At 35.2% G+C, this 26465-nt stretch overlaps 2 protein-coding genes across 2 annotated transcripts; both read right to left on the bottom strand.

The window, feature by feature from the left end:
- Positions 1 to 5424: 5424 nt before the first annotated feature.
- Positions 5425 to 9450, bottom strand: LOC142549340 (uncharacterized protein At4g14100-like). Its single transcript, XM_075658251.1, has 2 exons — positions 8905 to 9450; positions 5425 to 5791 (listed from the first exon to the last, which is right to left on the bottom strand). The coding sequence occupies exons 1-2, from the start codon at positions 9368 to 9370 to the stop codon at positions 5625 to 5627; spliced, it is 633 nt and encodes a 210-aa protein (XP_075514366.1). The 5' UTR covers positions 9371 to 9450; the 3' UTR covers positions 5425 to 5624.
- An 876-nt stretch (positions 9451 to 10326) lies between these two features.
- LOC142549339 (uncharacterized) lies at positions 10327 to 12174 on the bottom strand. The gene is made up of 4 exons (XM_075658249.1): positions 11993 to 12174; positions 11333 to 11591; positions 10908 to 11096; positions 10327 to 10830 (listed from the first exon to the last, which is right to left on the bottom strand). The coding sequence occupies exons 1-4, from the start codon at positions 12082 to 12084 to the stop codon at positions 10435 to 10437; spliced, it is 936 nt and encodes a 311-aa protein (XP_075514364.1). The 5' UTR covers positions 12085 to 12174; the 3' UTR covers positions 10327 to 10434.
- Positions 12175 to 26465: the final 14291 nt, after the last annotated feature.

Genomic DNA, 26465 nt, shown 5'->3' with positions numbered 1-26465 from the left:
AGCCGGCCTCCCCAGAATGATATTATATGAAGATGGGGAGTCCACTACAGTGAAAGAGGTCATCACTGTCTTCTTGAGATCCTGAGAGCCCAGGGTTAGTGGTAAGACAATCTCCCCTTCCGGGTAGACCACATGGCCAGCAAAGCCAAAAAGTGCAGTTTCCATAGCTTCCAAGTGAAAACCCTGCAAATCCATCTGTACAAAGGCATCTTTAAAAATTACATTTACAGAACTGTCCGAGTCAATAAAGATCCTCAAAATGTCATAATTTGCCACCCGGGCTTGGATAACCAGGGCATCATTGTGGGGTAGATTCACCCACTTCAAATCCTTCGGGTCAAAACTAATGACCGCCTCATTCCTTCTCGTCCCCTCTACCTCCATACATTTCCTCCTACTTCTCGTTTTCCTCGCCCGATTGGAGTCTCAATCAGTGGAGCCTCCTGATATCATTTTAATCAACCCCGTGGCGGGGGGCGAATTCTTTTTTCTCTCGGGCTCGGGCTCTCTTCTTCTCCCGAGCTCACTCCTCGGGTTACTCCTCATACCTCCTCCTCAGGCACTGAATCCTGGCTGCCGAGATGTCCAAGGTGGCAATCTCGGTCTCTTGTTGTCGTGACTGGGTCCCGAGGCGGAAAGTAAGACATAATCTCCCTTCAGTGTCTTGCAGTCCTCGGTGTTATGATAACAAACATTGTGGAGAGTGCAAAATCCTCTCTTCTCTGGCCGGGATAATTGATGGTCCGGGGCCAGGTCTCCACTGCATTCTTGCACTTCCCTATCCTGGGTAATCTTCAGAGGCACGTGATGAGAAAAGTGTGAGGCCCGGGGCCGAAGAGGGCGGGGGGTGATCGCCGGTGCCATGAGATTGCACGGACAATGAGCGGCTCCTGGCAGGCTTCTAGGTGGAGGGAACATGAATGAACCGATCCCACACCGGAATGAGAGAGATTCCGAGACTGTTCAATGTAATGGACTGTACAGTTGAAGAGGGCTTAAAAGATTTGATTTGTACTACTCATATCACGAAGGTGCATCTTCTTTTCGGTAGCTCATCGCATAAGAACTCCGAAGTTAAACGTGCTTGACTTGGGGCAATTTTGGGATGGGTGACCTCCTGGGAAGTTTTCCAGGGTGCGTGTGAGTGAGGACATAAGCACGCTGGAAAGATCCGTCTTAATACAGTGAGGACAGTCGTCGAATCTGGGGCGTTACAGTTGGTATCAGAGCTGACCTCTCTTAGTACGGTGTGGTTCGGGGACGAACCAAGTGGAAGCTGGTGGGCATGTGAGGCCCAGGGTCGAAGAGGGCGGGGGGTGATCGCCGGTGCCATGAGATTGCACGGAAAATGAGCGGTTCCTGGCAGGCTTCTAGGTGGAGGGAACATGAATGAACCGATCCCACACTGGAATGAGAGGGATTCCGAGACTGTTCAATGTAATGGACTGTACAGTTGAAGAGGGCTTAAAAGATTTGATTTGTACTATTCATATCACGAAGGTGCATCTTTTTTTTCGGTAGCTCATCACATAAGAACTCCAAAGTTAAGCATGCTTGACTTGGGAAAATTTTGGGATGGGTGACCTTCTAGGAAGTTTCCCAGGGTGTGTGTGTGAGTGAGGACATAAGCACGTTGGAAAGACTCTTCTTGATACAGTGAGAACAGTCGTCAAATCTGGGGCGTTACAAAAAGTGCCCTGGATTACCCCTCTTCTGTCCTATTTCCTCTGGCTTAGACACCCGGTCCACTCTCTCCTTCCTTACAGCCTCCCTCTTCTATTTCTGAGCTTCTTCCATATTGATATACTTCTCTGCCCGGGACAATAAGTCTTCGAAATCCCCGGGCACTTTCTTGGTTAGTGATTTGAAAAATTTACACTCCCTTAAGCCTTGGATGAATGCAGTTGTTTTTGTTTCAGTGGCTCAAGTAGGAACGTCAAGAGCCACTCTATTGAATCTTCTGATATAAGCCCTCAAACCCTCCTCCAAGCTCTGCTTGACCTCGAAAAGACTAAAGGCAGTCTTCTTGTACTTTTTGCTGCTGCTAAAATGGTGCGAGAAACCCTTTTGGAAGTTTTTGAAAGAACTAATACTTTGAGGAACCAAACCCTCAAACCATCTTTGAGCCGAGTCTACTAATGTTTTCAGGAACACCTTACACTTAATTCGATCAGTATAACAGTGTAACATGGCCATATTTTCAAACCTGGCTAGGTACTCCTCCGGGTCTACGTTACCATCATAATCTTTCACTTTGGCAGACTTGAAATTTCCGGGAAGGGGTTCCCGGACAATAATGTCAGCGAATGGGCATCCTTTGGTGATTGCCCGGGAAGTGCTATGATTCTCCAGTTGTCCCTCCAGAACCTTCATCTTCTGCCTCAGCTCCAGCAACTCTTCTGCGACAGTCGGGGATTTGGACCCGGCACTAGACTCCTCGGCCTCCCGTCTCTCCTCCTCTTCTCCCAACTCCTGCTCTTGCTCCTGCTCACGTTCTTGTCTATTTTCGGGCAGTGTAACATGCTGAGAAAATTCTTTCCTGGCCATAGCTTGCTTTACTGCATCGGATATCATCTTTTTCAGTTCTTCTGGGGTCATGGTAATGAGATTTGATCCGGTGTTATTAACACCAACTTGTCTCGAAGTCTGCCCTCCATCATCCTGGGCCCGAGAATTATCTTGGTTAGTTCTTCTTGTACGAGCCATATCAACGTCTTAATCTCGATTTCCCACGGACGGCGCCAATGATGCGATCTCACTGAAATGGGTGAGCCGGGTTAGGAGCTCCAACGGATCAAATCAACAATTTATAGTGTTTGGCAATTTTGAGTGAAGGTAATGGCTGTGATGGCACCTGCAAACAATGAAAAGAACTCGTGAATGGGTGCCGGAGGGATGTCCGGCGTGACCACTCCGAAGCTAAAGTCAGCAGGTTTTCAGATGAACATAAGCAATATTTGAGAGAAAATATGTAAGTGCTTTTGAGTTCAAAGATTTCAGAATGTTTAAATGACATTAATACCTGTTATTTATAGTAGAAAATGGGGTAAGTACCTCGATTCTTGTGCCATCTACTAAGTATGGCAAGTCGGCTGCCCATACTTGTAGCTTCTGATGACTTCTAGGACACTCCAAGCCCAAGTTGTTCTGACAGATTAGATTTCCTGTACCAATCACACTCGAGTATGGTGCAAGTTTCGAGGTGGCTCGGGTAATAGGTTACCCGGGTAATTGTATGAGAGCCCGGACTATGATGACTGCTCGGGAAGAGGAGAAAATGCCCGGGAAGAGGAGATCTGTCCGGGTCCTCGGAAAAGTGACCAGCATATTGGCTATAACCTGGGCTATCCAAATAAAAAATTGGGTTAATGATGATCCGAACCCTTATGGGGGAATCACCGGTATAAGTTCGAGCATTCCTCTTGTTCTTCTATTTTACATTTTATCTTGAATAACCACGATTTGTTGTTGCGTGTCTTTTCTTTAATGTGAAGTTTTTGGGGAATGCCGTCTACTGAACAAGGGGACGCTGCCTGGATGTGTATGATGGATATAATCAATTGTCCAAGTACCCGAAGAAAATAGAAACTTCTGGTGAAAGGATAAGGTCGGTGGGGTATTGGATTTGTGGCACCAGAAGGTCGATCGGTGGGGTATTGGATTTGTGGCACCCACGCTCTTCTCTTCTCGCTACCAAACCTCAACGTTATTTAAACAAAACAATTATTATACTTCGGTAGGAATGACGTTGGTAATCAACCAACCACAGCCGTACCCGTGTTCGATCGAGCTTGAAGTGAAAATTTTAAAAAACGGATCCTCTTGTTAACAAATAATGCAAAAATTCAGTTAGAAAATAATAAATACAATAAATAATACATAAATACACTGAAAACAATATATTATATAAAAAAACAAGCCAATAAATATTTGAAATAATTACATAATACTGATCTAGCTCTTTTATATATAAATATAAATTTGTATAATCTAGTTTTCGGATCATTTCTTTGTCAATCAACAATATAACTAGCTCTATCTTGTGATATTATTCATCCAAGATAAATCTTTATTAATTTCAACTTCAATAAGTTTATTTATACTTAAACAACTGTTACTAGTATGATTAAAAAATATCTTATAGACAATACAATTATTTGAAAATAAATTATTCATTTTTTTCAAACATTGTAGCATATTCAAAAATTGTTGAAAATCTATACAGTACTGCAAAAGCTAGTTAAATGACTAACTCTTTAACTTCTCCAAACTCAACAAATACCCCAAAGTCTATTGATATTGTTTAAATTGTTCAAGCCAAACTCGAAGAAAATATCGAGTTTGATCAATTATAAACAAAAAAAAATCAAATTTATCTTTTTAATTTAATATTGGAGCAAATTTTTTTTCCGATAAGGCACCAACTCAAAATATAAATGTTGGACTCCCTCCAGAATCGGGCTCTGAGTCAATGGCCATCCTTGGCCTCGTAGAAAGTTCGGCCCTTAACACCAACGATAATGATTCTTGATTTGGTTTACATTGTGTTGCAGCTATATGTACAGTGATAAGACTCCTTTCGAGAAATGGCCTGATTAAGTACTTTTGTCCAGGTAACCTGTATGATACACCGGTTCGGTCGACCCTACCCCTGCGGGCACTGCCTGCAGTGGTCGATCCAACGGCTCGGATTTTTTCGAGCCAATTTTTTTTTTTTTTTTTTACAGGGTTCATTGCCCGTGCAGGCGTAGGTTGAAACAAACCATGATACACCCCAATATGTAGAGAAAAATACTTCTGAACATAGAAATTGGACTATATATTTGGGACAGTTGAAAAAAGAGATGTATCCAATATATTGGTTGTATAATCGTGAATTTTTCGATCTCACACATGTTCTTAGTTAATATTATTTTATATTTTACTATATATTTGAAAGTTTAAAATAATTCATCCAATAATTTTGGTTTGATAAAAATAAGACAGCAACTTTATATTATGTGTATAAAGCGGGCAGGCATTGCCCTTTGCAATTGGACTTGGAGCTACAGTATTAATAGGCTTATACTTCTATCTCAACTCCACCTACCGATATCTTCGATCAAGCAGTATCGTTAATCTTGTTATTTTTTTTTCCATGATTCAAATTGTAATAAAGTAATAATACTTAAATTTATCTCTTAACGACAAAGATCACAAGATAACCTAATAAATTTAGTGGGTTTTCAATAATTTAAATAAGCGTAGGGCTCTTTTGAGAAGGTCTCACGAATCTTTATCTGTGAGACGAGTCAACCCTCCCGTTATTCACAATAAAAAGTAAAAATCTTAGTATAAAAAATAACAATTTTTCATGGATGACCCAAATAAGAGATCCGTCTCACAAAATATGATCCGTGAGACCGTCACACACAAGTTTTTGCCTTTAAATAATACTATTTATTGTGATGCAAGCTATATATCAAACAATCCATTGACGATGGTGGCGGCGACGACAACTACGGGTAATGATAAATTTGGATACTCATATTATGAAACAAACAAAGTAAGTTATTTATCAATCAATAAATACTCACTTTATTACACATCTTCCCATCCATATAGTTGCGGAAATACACCCAAAATCAAATCGCAAGAGGAACACTCGGGAGGATTTGTCTCATCAAACTCCAATAGTCAAATGGCGATCGAGTCACGCTACTGTTTTCCTTAAAACAATAGACGGGGGCCTGCCAATTGGGATCATCAAGTATTTTTCCAACCTCAAATGTGATTACATGAGCCACCATGCCTGCATTTCATAAATCTCTGGGGCGAAATCAAATTTTTTTAATCGAATGCAAAAAAATTCGTTGATAAAAAAGATTATATACATATATTACTCGGTCAAAATCAAGATTATTTAAAACCTCTTATTGTTTTCAAATCTTGAGCACAATCATATTTGCTCCTTTAAGTGTTTTTAGGGGTGTGTTGAGCTCAAAATTTAAAAACATGGAGAGTTAACAGTCGTGTGAGATTTTCAGCGACATAGAGATTTTACGATGGAGTGTATTTAAATAACATATAAAAACTTTGAAATGATAATTTTTTTAAAAAAACTAAGAAATATAAAAGATATGAATCATACCATTTAGAACACTTCTTACCAATAGTGCATGGTTTGTTTATAATCTATTGAATCATTGATTAATCTATTGGACTCTACATTCCCAAAAAAAAAAAACGTACAGTGGAGGCTAGTCCACTTGTTCTAGTCCTCCTCTCTCGTTGTTACCATTTACCAATAATAAGACGCAATGCAATGCACCGACCAACTAACTGGAAAAATATATTTATTTATTTATACTAGTAACAAAACACGAATATTGTACGTGAGTAACGAACTTGAGTACACTATCAATATTAATCATAAATTTTCAAATCAATGTAGACACATAACTTTTTACAAATTATTCAATAACAAATATTATTTCACGGTTTATATATCATTCAAACAATTACGATTTAATTTATCCAATTTTTTCCCTTATTTGAGTTATGAATCATTCAATATATTTTTCATCTATTTTCTATTTTTCCTACCTTTTTGTTCTAATAAATTTAGCAATCTCATCATCATATTTGATTTTCATTTTTTTCATCATCAAATTTGACGTTGATTAATTATTCTTTGGTGCTTGCTTTATTTTTTCATATGACCTTATTTTGTTTATTTGAATAGTTCACACTTCGAATCTTACTTTATTTTATTTCCTCTTGTTTTTTAAAAATCTCACTTGGTTTCTCTACATTTTTACCACCATTGACAACAAATCATTGTTCAAAGTAACTAATTGGTCTAATTTGAAATAAAACTTGTGATGTTTCTTGTTTCGTTCTCTAAGATTCCCTTTATGTTTAAACATTTATTTTTCCTGTCAATGAACTAAACTCATACTTAAATAAATTTTCACATCTCTCTTTTGGACACATATAGACAATTTGCAATCGTTAAAAAATTTCAGTCCCTTATTGCACTCACATTGTTTTCATTTATTTCATTTCCCAACGTATTTATATATTCTACCAAAAAATATGTTATTTCCATATTATTATTCTTTCACAAGACAAATGAAAAAAATACAACACTAAAACTTGTCTATGTTTTGCTTATATTTTAGGTTATGCAGCACTCTAAATCAAATAATGGTAATTTAATTTTTTCTTTTAAATGTGTTCGATAATTATGTCTCAAAATAATAAAAATTTCAATGAATAAATAACAAATAATCATAAACGGAATAGAAGAATCAATTATTTAAAATCAGATGATAAAAGTCCATTTTATAATGTCTAAATACAAATAATAAATAGTGAAAAAAATAAATTGTATCTATATAGCAAATTTAAAATATAAAATAATGTTTTACTTATATAGTTTCTATTTTTTAAAAATGACATTTGCTTTGATGTCATAACCCAATTATTCATTGATTGGAATTTTGATTTACAATCACGTTTCAAAACAAAACGAGTGGAAAAAAGAAAGGAATTAAAGGAATTAAGACACAAGAAATAACCATAATTTTAATTTTTTGAAATACATAACATTTTTTCAACATTTATTAAAAAATCAGTCAATTGACAACTCAATATTTCACACCATTACATAATTGTTTAATAATAATAATAAATGATAGTAATTATATATACATTTTTTAAATCAAAAAGAAAAACTATGATTTGAAAAAAAAAGAAGGTTAAAACATATAGAAACCATAAGAGTTAAATATAGTTTTTTATTTTAAAAAAAATAATATCAATTTAGCATAATTGAAAATAAATTAAACAATTTTACATATTCAATCTCGGGAAAAAACAATTTAAACACATGTTATATAAAGTTTAAATGTTCGAAAAAATGAAGAAACAATACAATATCACATTGATGAATTTGTATTGATTGAAAAAAAAAAAACTAAGTCAAATTACTGGAATCTTTATATGAAATTGTTATAAAATAGAAAAAAACATGATCAAAATATCAACGTTGTAAGAATAATAAAAAGAACTATATTGTGATTGCATAAAAAACCAAGCCAATTTTTGTCGATAAATATAACACATCCAAATGAAATCAAAATATGATTTTAAAAAAATTCACTACAAATTAAGAGTGTTAATTAAAAATATTGTGAAATGAAGTAATATAAATTATTATAATAAGAGAATTACGAAAATTGAAAATTTTGTTATAAATAATTTACCTTTATTATGTTTTAAGTTAAATGACATCATATTTCAATTTACTCGAAATGACAATATTAAAGATTGAATTCCTGAACATTTTAACAAAATAAACAAACTAAAATGACAAGAATACATCATATATATTAAGGATAGATTTATTATTAATGATAAATATGACAAATCTAATACATATGAAAGCATCTTCTTGATTCAATTTTTGTACAAAAAAAAAAGTTAAATCAATCATTATTGATACAAAAATCTATGTACTCAACAATTAAAAACACGTTAAATTATACATAGATCAATCAAAACAATATACATTAGATTAACACTAATTTGATTTCGTTAGTATATTAACTCATTTGATTAAAAAAACTCAACACTCTCACATTAGAACGAAAATAACGATCGTTATCCACAAAAATTTATTTAAGTTAAAAATGTAAATTGAAAGCACATATCATTTAAATCTGATTGTTTTTTAACACAACCGAAGAAAGCATCCAAGTTTCAAAACAACAGATATAATAAAATGATTGAACATCGATGTAATTAAAGCAAATAGCAAAATACTTATAACGACATATGAGGACAATTTAATAAAAAAATAATAAAAATTCAAATTTTTATAATAATATAATAATATATTAAAGATTTGAATGCTTATACCCGAGAAAAAAGCCCAGTAAACAGGTCTTTTGGTGGCAACATCCTCGTAATAGGTGATAAAATCGACCTTCTTCCACACATTACACAGGAATCCATCCTTAACCACCTGCCCAACATACTCCGCCGCATCGAGCCAATCCGGCCGGAGAATCCCGACCGGGAAATGCCTTGTGCTGCACTCCTGATTCTCATCCAACGTGTAGTAATAAGAGGTCCCATTATCCCATTCCAAATCGTATAGCTTTTTCCCGAGCTGGTGCTGGATTATGTTGAAATTGCGCCCATTGGGCCAGTCGTACCAAAGATCCGTGACTTGGAGGAGGCCTTTGCTGCTGTTTATAACGAGAATCGAGTGGAATTGCGGAGGCCATGGCGTGGGTTCGGGGGATTGGGATGAAAGGGAGGGGAAGAGAAGCAAAATTGCGAGGGAGAGACGAATTGTCAGAGGGAAATTCGTTTCTTTCATATTTGCTTCTTGATGCTGAGAGTGGTGGATTGAATTCAAAGAAAGTTTGGGGAGAATGGATGAGGTTTTAGCAAAATTATTTAAAATTTAAAGTTTTCACAAATAATATTTTCATTTGGTCTTTTTGCTTTCTTTTGTTTTGTTTTTTTTTTAAAAAAACATATCAGAGAAATTTTAAAAATTATGGAACAAATATCAGATTTTCTAGATTATATCTATATTATTATATAAAAAATAAAGTCTAAAATATTTAATTTTATATTTATATTTTTTACATCTATCTACTTTAGCTGAAACTTAAGTCGCTCAACATTTTTATAATAATTTTTTTTTAAAATTGAACAACTCTACTAATTTAAAATAATTTCATATTAATTCTTTAATATTATTTGATCAATTTAAAAAAATAATAACACACAAAATACATTTACATTTTTTTATTTAAAGAATTCATCACTTACCTATTTGGTTAAATACAAAGATTATTATTATTATTATTATTATTATTATTATTATATATATATTTTTTCATTCACCTTATCGAAGCACATGTCAAATAAATTAAATAAAGGTGAATGAAAAAACCACTAAAAATTTACAAAATACTTGAATATGGACATATTATGAACAATTGCATACTAATTAACAAAAACACATTTATGCTTCAAAACCTTTTGTATCCAAAGTACAACACTCGCCGAAGCCAATTTAGTATTACAATCAAGGTAAAAACTTGTGTGAGACGATCTCACAAGTCGTATTTTATGAGACAGATCTCTTATTTTGGTTATCCATGAAAAAAATATTATTTTTTATGTTAAGAGTATTATTTTTTATTGTGAATATCGGTAGTGTTAACCCGTCTCACAGATAAAGATTCGTGAGACCGTCTCACAATAGATCTACTCTACAATCAATATATTCATTTTAAATAGACATCCCTCTCGTTTCTCCTCCATTAAATCAAGAGGTTGTTTATGGAATGCATTCCAAAACATGTTAATATCTAACCATAAATTTTTGCTAAAAGCAACTCAAAAATGTATATAGAAGAAAAACAACTTTCAGAAACTAATCTCACGCCTTTCAGAAAAAAACTTGCCGCTCACAAATTGATCCGGAAGCAAGGCAAGCCACACCGCGGTGTCGGCTCCTTCCTCAGGTGAAACATGACCAGCCCAGCCAGTCATTGCAGTCTTCACCCACCCCGGGCAGTAGCAATTTATATAAATCTTATGCCCTTCCGGCCGTTGCGATAATATCCTTGCCATTAGCCTCGTGTATGTGTTGACAGCTAATTTTGACAATGAGTAGTCCGTGAAAACTTGAGGCCATCCGCTGTCTCTCCAACTGCCATCTTTCACTTGTTCTAGAAATATGTTCATCGTCTGGTCGATCAGCTCCTCCGACAGCGACTCGTCGTCTTTCAGTTGCTTTTGGAGATCAAGATTTCCAATTCTCTACATGCCCAATCAACCAGATATTTATAACAATCACGAGGATGGGATATGAGAAAGGGACCAACACCATTACTTACATTTCGCTTCCCGTTCAATCTTCCTAACCGCGAACTCACACTAACGATACGAGCACCTGAATCTGAAGGCCTCATAATAGGTATCATGGCTTTGATCATGTTCTTGGTCCCAAAGTAGTTGGTACCAATTACTTTTTCAGCAAATTCCTCAAGGTTGTCCATGTTGGAATTTATTCCTGCATTATTCACCTAATCCTCACATAATCAGCAGAGTTTTATCGAAGATAATTTTTACTTAAAAAAAGAAGAAGAAGAGAGACAACGAAACATCATTGTATTCTTATCATATGAGAATGCTCTACTTTTGAGATGATTTCATGCGTGGATGTGTAAAAATGATGCACACCACGAAGAATTTAGCAGCAGTTTCCCTGCAAATTACTCTCTGGTAAATGACAACAAACATCTAGGAAGAGGGTTTTTACCAAAATATCAATACCACCATACTTTTCTTGAACCCATTGAGTAAAAACTTCAATTGATGAAGGATCAACAATATCTAGTTGATGGAATACAACATTGAGACCTCCTTCTTGCAAGACCTTTGCTGCTTCTTCTCCAACCTCTTCGTCCCGAGAGGTCAGAATAACGGTTAACCCGTGCAACGCGAGCTGATGCACAATCTCGAATCCTATTCCCCTGTTTGCACCGGTGACAACTCCAATTGTGTCCGAGGTCCACCATCTAAACATGTATGCATTCATGGTTATCAAAAAGTATTCATTTTTTAATCATCTGCTCTATCTTGGTTCTTTGACACTATTCAAAAATTACATATATAATACAGAACTGAAAGAAAGCACCATATACAATATTGTACAAGCTTATCAAAACCATTCCGATCACAAACTCTAACGCACCTCATCATGTAATCATCGCATTATTCACGTCGTATATATGAGATGATCGAACGACATAACATATCGCGGGATAATAGATATAAAACGCTCGATTTCCGACATAGAAAATTTTGAAATGGTCATCAACAAATCTTTGATCCGGTTAGATCGAACATGGCTAAGACAAATACAAAAACAGAGAATAGTAGATCTCATTGCATTGCATTGCATTTCGTATTAACTAACCTTTGGTGATCGGAATATGGGATGGTACGGGCCAGAGAGATCTCTTGCCGCCGCTTCTCTCTTCTCTCTTTTGCCCTCTCTTTTTTATCCATATTTGTAGTAAATTTATTCTTTTCAGCTTTGTTTTTGTGTTTGTTAAATACTGTACCAGAATGTTGGGTTGCTTACCCTGTAGATTTGCCTCTTCTTTTTAAAAACTCTTTTCTGGCCAAACATATAACGTGCATATAATCGACCCAACCCTTGAGTGAATATCGCAAGTGCTGTTCCGATAATTTTGAAGTGATCTCATTTTTTCTTTCACGTAGACCAATGCATTACATCACATGAAAAATACACGTGATCTTTTAATGAATTATAACCACCGGAGAATATCCGTAAGAAGGGTCCGAACTAACCCTTTATCCTGCATAATACCTTTCTATTAAATTTATGTATGCAAAACGCCTTGACTCGACTCGACCTGACCTAAACAATTCAAATTGGTAATTTGAATTTATCGAAGGGAGTAGTTATTGTCTAGAAAATAACCTACCTAATTATACATGATATACAAAATTATTATTCATTTAGGAAAAGATGAGAGCCGAGACTTGTTTTTCTTTCATATGAGATACATCACATGTTTGTTAAGCATTTGGATTGCTCAAATTCGATTATTTTCTATTTATATTTTGTGTCTGACCTTCGAAGAGCATTAATGTAATGTCCTGAAGTAAACATAACAATTTGTTGATTTAGTAACGTTGGATTACTAAATAATTAATAATTTTTTTTAAAAAAATAAAATATTTAATATTTGTATCTATATATAGAGATGTCAATGGGGCGGGTTTGGCTAAACCCAAGACCCTCCCTATGAAAAAAACTTTGACCTATTACCCGCCCACCCTGGTTAAATATACTTCGGACCCACCCCATATCGAATACGAAACGGGGCCGGGTAGACCGTGAGACCCGTGAGACCCGAATTTTTTTAAAATAAAAAAGTAATCTTTCTTTTCACATGACTGAATTATGAAACAGACAAGTCTCTAAATACAACATTGTGAAAAATTAATTAATGTCTTCGACCACACTTAATAATAACAAACAAAGTATTTTCACGACATAAAGAATTACATAAAAAAAAAAGTTACTAGCTCTCCAAAAAAATCTTGACATCCCCAAAAATAAGTCATAACATAATTTAAACAAATCAATATAAAATCAGCGACTAGAAAATATTTAATCTACTAAGATGAGGATCGAGTATTCTTCCACTATTGCTAAAAGCAGATTCAAATGCAACAGTTGACTTAGGAATAGCTAAAATCGTTATGGTTGAGGTGAGCTACTAAAAAAATTAAAATTAATAAAACTAAAACCCTAGAATATTTATATATCCACATATATATGGGGCGGGTACAGGGAGGGTGTAAGGCCCGAGATGTGGATTGGTAAGCAGAACTTATTAATGCATGATTTGATGTATTTATCGAAGGGCGAGGAAGCGACGTTGCGATTCGAATTGAGTTGCAAAATATATTGTTGGGACAGCAAAGACGGTGCACCCGCGGTCGTTTAGCATAAAATGTTGAAAGTTAACAGTAGCTGGACTGCACCCGCGGTAATGAGAAGACCGCACCTGCGGTGGATGCACCGAGACAAGGCCGCACCCGCGGTGCTAAACAGAGCGCACCCGCGGTGCTGCTACAGTAGGATCAGCGCACCCGCGGTCGTCGCTTCTGAAACTTTGGATGTGGATCAGTATAGCAAGCGCACCCGCGGTCCAAAAGCTAGTGCACCCACGGTGAGACGTGTTACACAAAGGCGTGATCCACCTAGCATTAGACATGCATGATATATATATACTAACAATCGATTTTATCCCTCAGAATTGGTAAGAAAGAAATTGAGGTTAGGGAGAAGTTTTCCATTCTTGATAATAGAAATTGAATTACGAGAAATCTGGTCGTCATATTTTAAATCCGACTACAGTACTGTGCTCCTATCGTTACAGGCTACAACTGGACGTAATTTTTATTACGTTTAGACATGATTTGAAATTATGATATTGTCAGAATTGAATATGATTCATATATGGTGTTTCTGATACAGTAGACATCGTATAATTGAAGTCAGATTGAAAAACAGACTGTTTATGTCATTGTTATGATTTTCGGAGTTGATTTGATCGAGAGTCGATATCAGATTTGTATTATCATTGAGATTATGAGTTGTACTGATACTGTTTACGAAGTCTAGTATTATATCTGTGATGTTGAGATTGACGGGGTTATCGAGACTGTATTGTTATACCGTCGAAACATCAGTTGATTGATATTGATCATATTTAGTATTGATTGATATTGTACCTGTTCAATATTGTCATTATCAAATTGAGTATGGTCAAAGTTGAATTCGGGACTTCGTCTTCGTCAGACCGAGAAGAGAAAGGTATAAATTAATGTTGAGTTGGGATTGCACAACTCGATGGAGGTTTGACTCGACTTTCCCTAAATCACATACTTTACCTTATTGCATTGATATTTGCATGGACTTGATTTGATATGCTTGTTCTATTGATTTATAGAGAGCATGTTTTAGATGAAGATTAGATGAGTGATCTTGTGACAGAAGTGCCTGATAGTGGCGGGATCGCCACGGGCACCTTGCACGATGTCACAAGATAGTGTATTGGCGATAGTGTCATCCTCTGTGACGGATAGGTCAAGACACTGGATGTTTGGTTATATTGACGTGGATAGAATCGGAGTTTCTTCTATTACTGTTGGTCGATATAGGAATACCAACGTCTGAAAACCGGGATCCCTAGACTAGGATTGAGTTTAGTCTGAGATGTGGAGTCACAAGTATGATTGGCAGTTTATATTGATTATGTTTCTGATTTTGTTGCATGTTACTGACATCTGTTACATGTTTTACATGCTTTTACATTTTTTATATAACTGCATGTATCGTTGGTTTATACTGGGAATGTAATTATCACCGGAGTTATTCGGTTGTTGTCTTGTTTGTATGTGTGCATGACAACAGGTGGGACAAAATCAAGGTCAAGAAGAAAACGAGGCTGGACTAGATAGCGTGGAGATCCGGGCTCAGAAGTAAACTATGAATCATCACTTGATATATAGTAGTGGAACCTAGTTGAATCATTGTAGGAAATACAAGACTTGTACTTTTATGTATAATGTGTATTTCATATTGATTTATCTTACGTTTCTGCATTGTATGTTAAAAAAAAATTTTAGACCATGTTTATTATAATTGACTGATTAATTTTAAGAACGATTAAAATTGGAATTAGCGTCCGTGTCCCCACAACAGGTAATCTGATAATGACAATATTGAACAGGTACATTATCAATCAATACTAAATCTGATCAATATCAATCAACTGATGTTTCGACGGTATAACAATACAGTCTCGATAACCCCGTCAATCTCAACATCACAGATACAATACTAGACTTCATAAACAGTATCAGTACAACTCATAATCTCAATGATAATACAAATCTGATATCGACTCTCGATCAAATCAACTCCGAAAATCATAACAATGACATAAACAGTCTGTTTTTCAATCTGACTTCAATTATACGATGTATACTGTATCAGAAACACCATATATGAATCATATTCAATTCTGACAATATCATAATTTCAAATCATGTCTAAACGTAACAAAACTTACGTCCAGTTGTAGCCTGTAACGATAGGAGCACAGTACTGAAGTCGGATTTAAAATCTGACGACTAGATTTCTCGTAATTCAATTTCTATTATCAAGAATGGAAAACTTCTCCCTAACCTCAATTTCTTTCTTACCAATTCTGAGGGATAAAATCGATTGTTAGCATATATATATCATGCATGTCTAATGCTAGGTGGATCACGCCTTTGTGTAACACGTCTCACCGCGGGTGTACTAGCTCTTGGACCGCGGGTGCGCTTGCTATACTGATCCACATCCAAAGTTTCAGAAGCGACGACCGCGGGTGCGCTCAGTCATGTACCGCGGGTGCGCTCTGTTTAGCACCGCGGGTGCGGTCTTGTCTCGGTGCATCCACCGCAGGTGCGGTCTTCTCATTACCGCGGGTGCATTCCAGCTACTGTTAACTTTCAACATTTTATGCTAAACGACCGCGGGTGCACTGTCTTTGCTGTCCCAACAATATATTTTGCAACTCAATTCGAATCGCAACGTCGCTTCCTCGCCCTTCGATAAATACATCAAATCATGCATTAATAAGTTCTGCTTACCAATCCACATCTCGGGCCTTATAGCGGGTATTATAGGACCCATGACCAGCCCCATATCCGGACGGGTCTGAAAAATTGGACTCGAGACCCACCTCATGACCCATTTAGTATGCCCAAACCCACCCCATACACGCGGGTCCATTGCGGGTCTGGGTAAAACCCGGACCTATTGACATCCCTATCTATATAATGTCCATCTGGGTTGGGATTTGAATATAAGATAGAAAACTCAAAAATATATAAGGCTCGTGTTTTGAGTTTTGGCAAATACAATCGTTTTAGTGATCTGAACGGATATATTGAATTTAGAAAGATTGAATATTAAATATTATAATATTAAAAAAATAAATTAAAATGACGAGGCCATGAAATGTTTGATTTTCGCCTCATCTATTCAGAGAGAAAAAGAGAATTAGAGATAATAAAAATTTTCAATTTCTTGTTTACTTTGTGACTTATCGACAAGCCGACTTCAGTTTTGGGATCGTTGGTATAATATTCGATTTTAGGTATAAATTCCATATTTTTAGTGATGTTTGGAATTCGTTAATTTCTAAAAATAAATATGATAAATTGTTAAATCATACTAAAATTGAATATTATTGAATAATATATAATTTTAACGAGGAATAGAAAATTCTAGTTGGGTCACTTGAAATTATTCTTAATTTAGTTATAACGAGAAATTTTAATCGTTAATTGAAATTGAGATATTGTTTGTCGGTTGTTATTAAATCACATTATATATTTAGAGTCTACAGAGTATAGATATAGAGTATATTTTGATATAAAAATTTGTAGCTTAGCGGATGTTTCGATATAGCCTATCATTTAAAGTTAATTGTTTGATATTAGCATCGTGAACTAAATGCATCAGAATATTAATTGTTGAACGTAAAGATTTATGATAGATTTTTGTATTTTTGTTGAAATAGTGTTGTTGGGCTATTTGATTTATATTGAGTGTATTATGATTGTGTTGATATGATGCAATGATTTGATAATTATTGTTGAATTATATAGATACTTCACAAGTCTCGGGATCAAAAAAAATAGTCAAATTTTATATATACTCGATTATCAGGTATGTTTTAACGTACAAACATATTTTTTATTGTTTAATATTGATGAATGTTATTGAATTGAACTATGATAAATTACCGAAAATAGATAATTTGACATTATATATATAGTTGTTTATTATTGTTGATGTTTTTTTGTTGTCGATCATTAGGCAGTAATTTATTGTTATTATAGTCGCAATAGTAGAAGAGCGACATATGTTGATATTGTTAGTCAAAGTACCAGGGGAGCAACATATTGTTTATATTGTTTATCACGGTAATTGTCACGCACCCGAAGCCGAGACGCGTCATCGGCGTTATTTAACAATTTATAATCACGAAACAACAAGCCACATAATACATAAAATAGCCAAAGACCAGTCTATTACCCAACTAGTTACTTTTTTTACAGTGTAAAACACAAATACGGAAGCGATAACTTATAGGAAATAAAACTAAAATCGATGCTTAAAATTTCATGTCTCGAACTTGATCACTAGCCCCAAAACACATGTTGTTCATCATCTTCCAACTGATCTTCGCCTTTATCTGAGAAGGAAGTAAGGGGTGTGAGTGTTTGGAGAAAACACTCAGCATGTGAGGACCACAAGAATATCGAAATATACATATAATATGAATTCAAAAGTGAAATATCGCAACATGAAATCAAGACACGGGAAAAACAAAATTCGAAACAAGGCATGATGGGTCTGTCGTCCACTTGGGCTAAGGATGAGCCAGGGGTAATGGACCCATCCATGGGTATCAAACAACATCAAATTTAATTACATTGTTATGAACATGAATGACATTTTTACAAGAAAGTTGGAGGAATATGCCAAAATCTAAAAAAACTAGGATGCTGCAAATCGGGAAATATGCAGATAAAATATAGAGAGAAATTGAATAAGATTTGCTGCTGCTTTGTTGAATGTTTGTTTTTGTGACCCTATTCAGATTATTCTTTCTGTTTTTGTTACACTCCACGGAGCAGTTCTAGCCACATTCCACGATCATCCATGATGCGTCGTGGATCAACTCTTCCATCGTGTTTTTTCTCGGACAAACTATATCTCTCATGGCCTTAGCAACATGTAGTCCTTCATGTCTGATGGGCTTTACTGGATTTCAAGTGTAACAAATGCCCCCCGTAGCCCATGATGGGTCAAATTGGCTATGTTTAATAATTCAAATATATTGCATTGGCCAATTTACAAGTTGGTCCAAATTCACAATACGATATATATGAGGAGGATGATGAGAAAAAAAAAAAAGCAGTGTAGTTCACAACACCATGCTTTTCAAACTTCCACCTTGTCTTCTTCCCCCAAAATCCTCCAATTCTTCGCTGCTTTCACAACCGATTCTCTTTCACTTTGAGACAACTACTCGCAAATTTTCTATGTTTAATAACTCAAATATGTTGTATTGGCCCATTTACAAGTTGGCACAAATTCCTAATACGACATATATGAGGAGGAGGAGGAGAAAAAGAAAAAAATGCATTGTAGTTCACAATATCATGCTTCCAAACTTCTTCCTTGTCTTCTTCCCCAAAAATCCTCAAATTTTTCACTGATTTCACAACCGATCCTCCTTCACTTTGAGACAACTACTCAACCACTCACGCAGATCCCATGTCCCGTATCATGGCTGATTACATCGCCTTTGTGATATCGTCTCAGTTTCTGAAAATTGCCTCATCAATCTCCTTTACATCAAGCCACACCTTCTCAAGGTATGTATACTTTACCATTTTCCCAATCCTCCATCACAAAAACATTGTAGAATATGTTGCTCCTTTCTATTTCAAGGGAAATAGGAAACTAAACCTTCCTTAGTCTGAAGCTGGTGTTGCCACTGATGCTGGCAACATCGCCTCCTCCTCCACTAAAACACCGCAGAGTTATCTTCTTGTGTTTCCTTCTGTTTTGCAGGCACAAATCGACTTTGAGCTGAAGCAAATTCAAAATGCTAAGGAATTGATCGCCGACTATGAAGATCAGATAGATGAATACAGATTGCTCCTGGAAGTTGCAGTCCATTCTGGACACAAATGGGAAGCACCAAAAACAACAACTGGTGCTGAGGCTGATAAAAATAAATATGATGATGATGATGCAGAAGCTGCAGAGGACCTTGTCGAGGAGACTGATGGACAAGTCTGATTCTAATTTGTTTTTTGTTTGTTTCATCTTGTTGTTTTAATTTGTCACCCTACTAAGTTTGAGTTGGTTCTTGGGTTCGAGGTGGTATAAAACTCTCTTTTGTTTCTATGTTTTGCAATATGCTTTGCACTCGTGTTGACAACACTGTCAATAACACATATCTCATAAACTGTGCTAACTCGCTTATTCAGGGAGAGATATTCTTTTGCTCAAGGGGAGTTACAGTGAATGCGAAGATGATCATGTGTGTCGTTTTTAGAATATTGTGTCTAGAAATATAAAAAAAGGTAGATTGAAATGAATATTTTATTCTGAATTAATCCTTGTCTTTTATTTAAATTGAAAAATAAGAGTTCGCATTTCTAGACTAAATTGGTTTGATCTAATAATGAGATTTATTCCTAGATAATTTAATATTGACATTTATCCTACATGATTTGTTTTTTGTATTTATCCCTAAAATATAATATTTTAGATTTGAATAGAGTTTTATTCCTAATAAACTAATGATTTCATGCTTGTAGTATTTGATCTATGGAAAGATAATTAGGTCAAGATATGAAGATCTAAATATGAGAAATATGGAGAGACGACTTTGGGAGGGATTTTTTACGCAGATGCTAGAGTTTTTCTAAACTTGCACAAGTTTAGTATTGGAGATTTTCGTGTGAAGAATTTGAGTGATCGAATCACGTTTATACCGTGTTGCTGATTGGTGTTGAACACACTTGAAGAACAACACTGGAGCTAGACTTGTCAAATTGGGTCAGGCACGTCGGGCTTGCCCGCCCCGCTATAAAAATTGAGTGGGTTGGATTGATAAAATAGCAGATCGTTTGGGTTGCGAGAGCCTAAACGGGGAGGGCTAGCCCGCCAAATTAGGGTAGAATTTTATATTTTTAAGTTTTATATAAAAATTGAACTAAGTCTCATGCGTCTCCATCACTCTTTTATATTATTTTTTCCTTATCTTTCTCCTATGCCTCGCCTCCATCATTCACTCTGGTAAAATCTGAATCTCTGTGCTAATGTAGAAGCTCAAGATTGAATAGAATTTAATGAGAATTGACTTTATAGTATTTGTTTAATTTCTTCATGTTTGGTTTAAGCACTTTACACTTTTATGGATTATGTTGCATGCTTTCTTAATTTCTTATTTCAATGTTTTTAAGTATTTTATGAAACTATTTGACTGAAATATATATTTCTTCTATGTTTAATATGATACTTTGTAGCATTTTTTTCTTAAAAAAATAAGCGAGTCGGCCAGCATAATCCGGGCCCAAGGTGGGTTGGGCTGGGGTGGCCATTTATGGCGGGCTAGCCCGCTCCGCTCCGCCAGTCCGTTTTGACATGTCTAACGGACGCATAGTGTTGATCGAATAGTGTTCTTTTATTTGTTTTAAGCAACTTCGGTTTATGCATATAGTTTTTAGTTTGGTTTATTTTAATTCATTTTAATTCTTTGGAGTGTCGAGGAATTTAGTTTTATTATACTCACTAGTATTGTTTTGGTGTAAACGATTTACATATTTTTCTAGTGAATTTGTGTCAATAATTAATTTTGTTGCATGTTGAGCTCTCGTATTGACAACCAAACCACAACACTAATGTAACATCCCGAAAATTTGAAATTCCACATGAACCACATGCATGCAAGTTATCAAATTTCTTATGTATTGTAATTAAATTGTTTTAATTGCATGAATTGAATATGATAGGCATGTTTACATATTTAAAATATGTTTTCTATTAGAATGCATAAAACTATGTTTTAAATGTTATTCGAGACGCGATCGAAGAACGGATACCGGGGACCATGGAAGAGAAAATATTTTATTAAATAATTATTTTTAATTTTTTAATGTGGGGTGTATTTAAAATGAAATTTTTGACAATGAGGTGTTTTGAGGTGTTTTAATACGCCGAGTCGTATTTTTAAATGGTATTCGATTTTCAATAAAAATAGGGACTTTCTGAGAACTCGGCTATTAATTTCATAACCTTTCTTAAACAAAATATTTTAAATAATAACTAATGGCCTTAATGAGCCTATTATATTTGGCTAATGAGCCCAGGCTTGCACCATGAGTTTTAATTAACATGAAAGCTAACAAACCCTCCCCAACCCCCTTTAATAAACTCACGCCTCTCACCCCTAAGCAACAAGGATTCTTCTTCTCTATCAGCAACACACACCACACAAATTGGAAGGAAATTTATGCAAGGTTTGAAGAAAAAATTTATCAAGCTTCCTCCCCCGTCTCTCTGCCAACATTCCTCACATCGCAAGTTGATTTTCGAGCGTAATACACGCAAAGGCACGCCTTAACTTTCTTTCAAATATATTTCACACCATATTATGTATATTTGATTAACTTTACATGAAAAATATGTTGCACAAGTTTTAATTTCGTTTTTATGGACATACATGCATATAACTCATGTTTTGATGATATAAAACTCTTTCTAATGATGCACAAAGGGACTGTCATGGTATGAGAACTTGAAGGGGTGTTTTTCAATATGTTTTAGGGGCCATAGATGAAGGTTAAAGGGCTGGACAGTAGGGTGATGCATGTAGAACGAAAATAGACTCCTTAAGGACAATGACTCTTCGACTAGGAGTCTTCGAGGGTCACGACTACTAGCTACGGTTAGGGAGGTTTCAGTAGATTTAAGTGGGCTGCATGATGTTCCTAATATGGCGGCATTAGTGTGGCTCAAAGGGCAAGGTCAATGTGCATGCACTTGGACGCAGGGCCGTGCTTATTAAGAGTCAAATGAGTCCAATGACTCAGGCACATCTCTTTTTTGGGGCCCAAAAATTTTTTAAAAAAATTATTATATAATAATAGTTAATAGATAGCCCAAAACTAAGTATTTATTAAATGGAACTTACTTAGCCTGTTATCGATTTATTCCCCAATCTTCCCCAATATTCATCTGCAGACAAACCCTAATCGACTCTAGTCGTTGCGTCGTCTCTAGGCTTGATTGAAAGACTCGTGAGGAGCTGTAAGTCTATTTTCTCGCATTTGATTTGTTCGGGCTTCTAATTTTTTATTGAAGTTTTTTATTTTCTTCGGGGCTTTATGTGGTATCTATAATCTACGCTTTTGGCTGAAATTTTGGTAGATGTAATGCTTATCCGGCTTTCAATGTGTAATGTATTTTCTGTTTTAATTCAAAGTATTTTTTCTCGAAATTTTGGTCACGAGTCTTTCTCAGACTCTGTTGTCTCTGTTTGCTCATGTTTTCTGTTTCGCCTCACGTATGACAAGTTTTCTTTCTTCGTACGAGCTATTTGTCTTCCTCTGTATTTACTTTCTTGGTAGTTTCCATCTGTATATGAAAAAGGTTAAACTGCTTCATATTTACCTTCTAACAAAGGATCCCAGATGATTGGATTTTTGTGGAATATATTTTATTCCTGTTATTGCAGCGTACAACTGCAGCAAACTTGTGTGTGTTCGTAGTTAATACTTGATATCTAGTATGCGTGGCACCAAAAATTTACAAGCATATCATGCGATTACAATTTAGGATTAATAATGTATTTGTATGATATTTTTTCTCGAATCTCTATGTAGCAATAACAGTAATATGACAATAAGTACGTAAATAAATAGATAGACTGGGATAGTGTAAGTGAATTGCTCCCATAAAAAAATAAGTGGATTGTATTTGAATTCTTTGTCATTTATTTATTAAATTGTTCATTGAATTAAGTGCAGAGCAAAGTTTCTCAAATTTAAAGCTCATCAAAACTTTTCTCCGATCAACCATGTCACAAGAAAGATTGAATGGATTGGCTATGTTATCGATTGAGAAAGAAATTACTGAAAAACTTGATTATACAGACTTGATTAGTATTTTTAACTCTAAAACTGTTAGGCGGGTTGTTTTTTAGTGATCGTTTTGGACATGTTTGATATTTTTATTCATTTAGTTTTTATATTGTCTTTGACGTATTGATTTAATTTGAAAAATTGCTATGGAACTAAAAAAATATGAACACACATTATGATTCAGAGGCCTGTTTTTAAAAGTTAGACTCATGCCCAAATATTGTTAGGATCGGCCCTGCTTGGACAGGTTTGGGGGGAAACAGGTGCATGCGTTTGGACGAGATTTAGGGGCTGTGGGTTTAGGCTTCTCATCTCGGTCCAGTAGAGTGCATAGGGGTCCAGTAGAATCTTAGGGTGGTAAACTATGGGCTGGTCGAGTTTCTTTAGGCCTAGGAGCAAAGGGATGCATGGCAAGTTAGACTAGGTTTTTCGAAAATAAATGGCAGAAATTCAGTAGGATTGCAAGGCAATTCCGAGGGTGTTAGGTGGATTGATTTGTATTGAATATGGTTTATTTAGGTGTTATTAAACTTTGGTTCAAGTTTGGTTAAGTTTCGAGTCAATACGAGTCAGAATCGGGATGTACGTCTAAGCTTCAAAACGATTTGGGAAATTAGTCGAAGAGCATAATTTTTTGTCTAAGGAATATTTATGGGAGTATTTTAAGGTCATATGTTAAGTTTGGAATGATTTGGGACGTCGTTTCAAGGTCTAAGGATAAATACGAAAAATTATGCTTCTAGGGATAAAACGTTCATTTTACACCTGGTAAATGTTAGGCGTCCTGGCAGTGCCCTGAATGCTGTAAAATATGTTAATATGATTATTTTAAATGTTTATGGAAATTTATGATGAAACATTAACTCTAAAAGATATGTTGCATGCTTGGTTTAAAAAGAAAAATGATTATTTTATGCATTAATTTTTTAAAGTGATGAAAATATGAAATGTTGTAAGGCCAATGCTCAGTTAACGGATGAGAGTGTCGCTGATGTCCCCGCCTCCCAGTACTATGGTTACACGTAGATGGATCCATCAACCTTCAGCTAATACGAAAATCACAATTAACGATCTGAATTCAACGAAAAGGAAAAATATATACGTATACGATGAAATGAAATATGTTTATGATAAAAGGAAAATGTTTATTTTTATGCATGATCATGAAATGTTATGTTAAGTAAAAATATTTTCACTGTTACATGTGATTGTATACGTATTACTCGCTATTATGGTTATAGTTTGCTGAGTCAATAGACTCACTAGGTGTAATCGATGCAGGTGAGCATGTTATTGATGTTGAGAGACTTGATGGTTGATCTTACTGGACTGAAGGTGCACATAACCCGAGGACCAGCGCTAGTTTTCTGCACTTATGATTTAAAGTTTACGTTAAGGATTTTTACCACTTTTATGATTGATTTTGAGTGGTTTATGAGAGATTGTTAGAGTTAGCCTTATTTTGAAATATTGCTAAGTTTAGGTTTGGTTAAACGTTTGACGATTTTATGTTTGGAATTCTTTCCTTTGAATTATCAAAAATAGTTGATTGTTTTATTTTTAAAATGATGTCAAAATATTTTATATGCATGCGTGTGTATCGGTCGAGACTAGAGTAGAAAAAAATTCTAGTGTATTCTAAAGAAAAACGAGTAGTTGACGTTTCAACTAAACTTCTGATACACAAAACATATTAATTTCATGTATGTTTATGATCAATAACCCTTTCAATATATATAAAAAAAACTTTACAAAATTTAATTTTATATAGCTTTGAATTTTAATAGAACATAATCTATAAAGAAAAATTACTTAATGAACAATATTTTAATTTATATCACGCACAGCATGCCAATAAGCAGTTATGTGAGTGTATATATATATATATATATATATATATAATGGACACCAATTTTTTTTCCTAATTTTGAAGATAAGTAATACCAATATCATATTTTTGTTTTTTTTTTAATTTCACCATTCAAATATCAATTTAATCGCTAGATAATTTGTCAAATTTCACTTTATTATCTCGATAATTATAAAAAAAAAACTGTACACACACGTACTGCATGTGCAAAGTAACTAGTTAAAAAAAAGAGAGGATGAAGATAACGTCTGAAAAATGGACGAAGATAACGTCTGATAATCAGACTATACACATGCACCACATCTACAAAAATAACTAGTTAAAAAGAAGAGAGGACGGAGATAACGTCGGAGTGTGAATACAATCTATCCAAACAGAAAAAATCTATTAACAAAGTATTCTTCTCGAAGATGTATGGACCTTTCCATTTGTCTTCTTCCTACGTAAATCCGCCCGTAAACTACAAACCTTCGTTTTCTCCACGTTACCACTTTCCAGCAATATATTGCAAATCTGGACCATTACCCAATTTAACATAGGATTTAACAAAGTTTCTTAAATTTTAACATTAGAAAATTATATTTTTGGTTATGTAGTCGATTTACTTGGTGCAATAATGGTTTTCAACCGTGTCGTTCATCCTTGAAATGTTTTTTTTTGTGACTTCACATTGGTGTAACACTCCTATGTGACGATGACATTACACCCATGGATGGGCCCACTACCCCTAGCCCATCCCTAGCTCGAATGGAAGACAGGCTCATGACGGGCCCATGTATTTCTCTATAAATACCAGGTTTGAGTGTTTAATTAATTTATTATATTGTTTTCAGCAGCATCCTTAGCTGCTCTCTACTTATATCCCCAGTTTCTCACTTGAGCGTCGGGGAGGCTACGCCGGGACACCCTCCTGGCCTCCTTCTAACAGTCTTATTCGTGATTTCAGGCTCAAAACAATTTCGAAGCCTTCGTCTAGACTAGTGACGCTTGCTGGAATCGGATCCTAAATTTCCCGTGAGTATCAATAGGAAAATATAAGACTAAACTAAAATTTAACGACATAAATAACCAAAACCGTAAAGAACTCATATATATAAGACTCCTCAAAGAGGGTATACGAGTTGGTCGAGTAGGTAAACGATTGATCAATCATCAGGAATTCGATTCTTCCTTCCAACACCTTCTCATACGAGCTTGTCACGAATGACTGTTCAGCCTTGTTTACCTAATTAACGTAGTTTACAAATCGAGG

The sequence above is a fragment of the Primulina tabacum genome, chromosome 6 (assembly GCF_025594145.1).
Source record: "Primulina tabacum isolate GXHZ01 chromosome 6, ASM2559414v2, whole genome shotgun sequence".
Taxonomy (NCBI): domain Eukaryota; kingdom Viridiplantae; phylum Streptophyta; class Magnoliopsida; order Lamiales; family Gesneriaceae; genus Primulina; species Primulina tabacum.
This window is presented reverse-complemented; position numbering and strand designations above follow the sequence as displayed.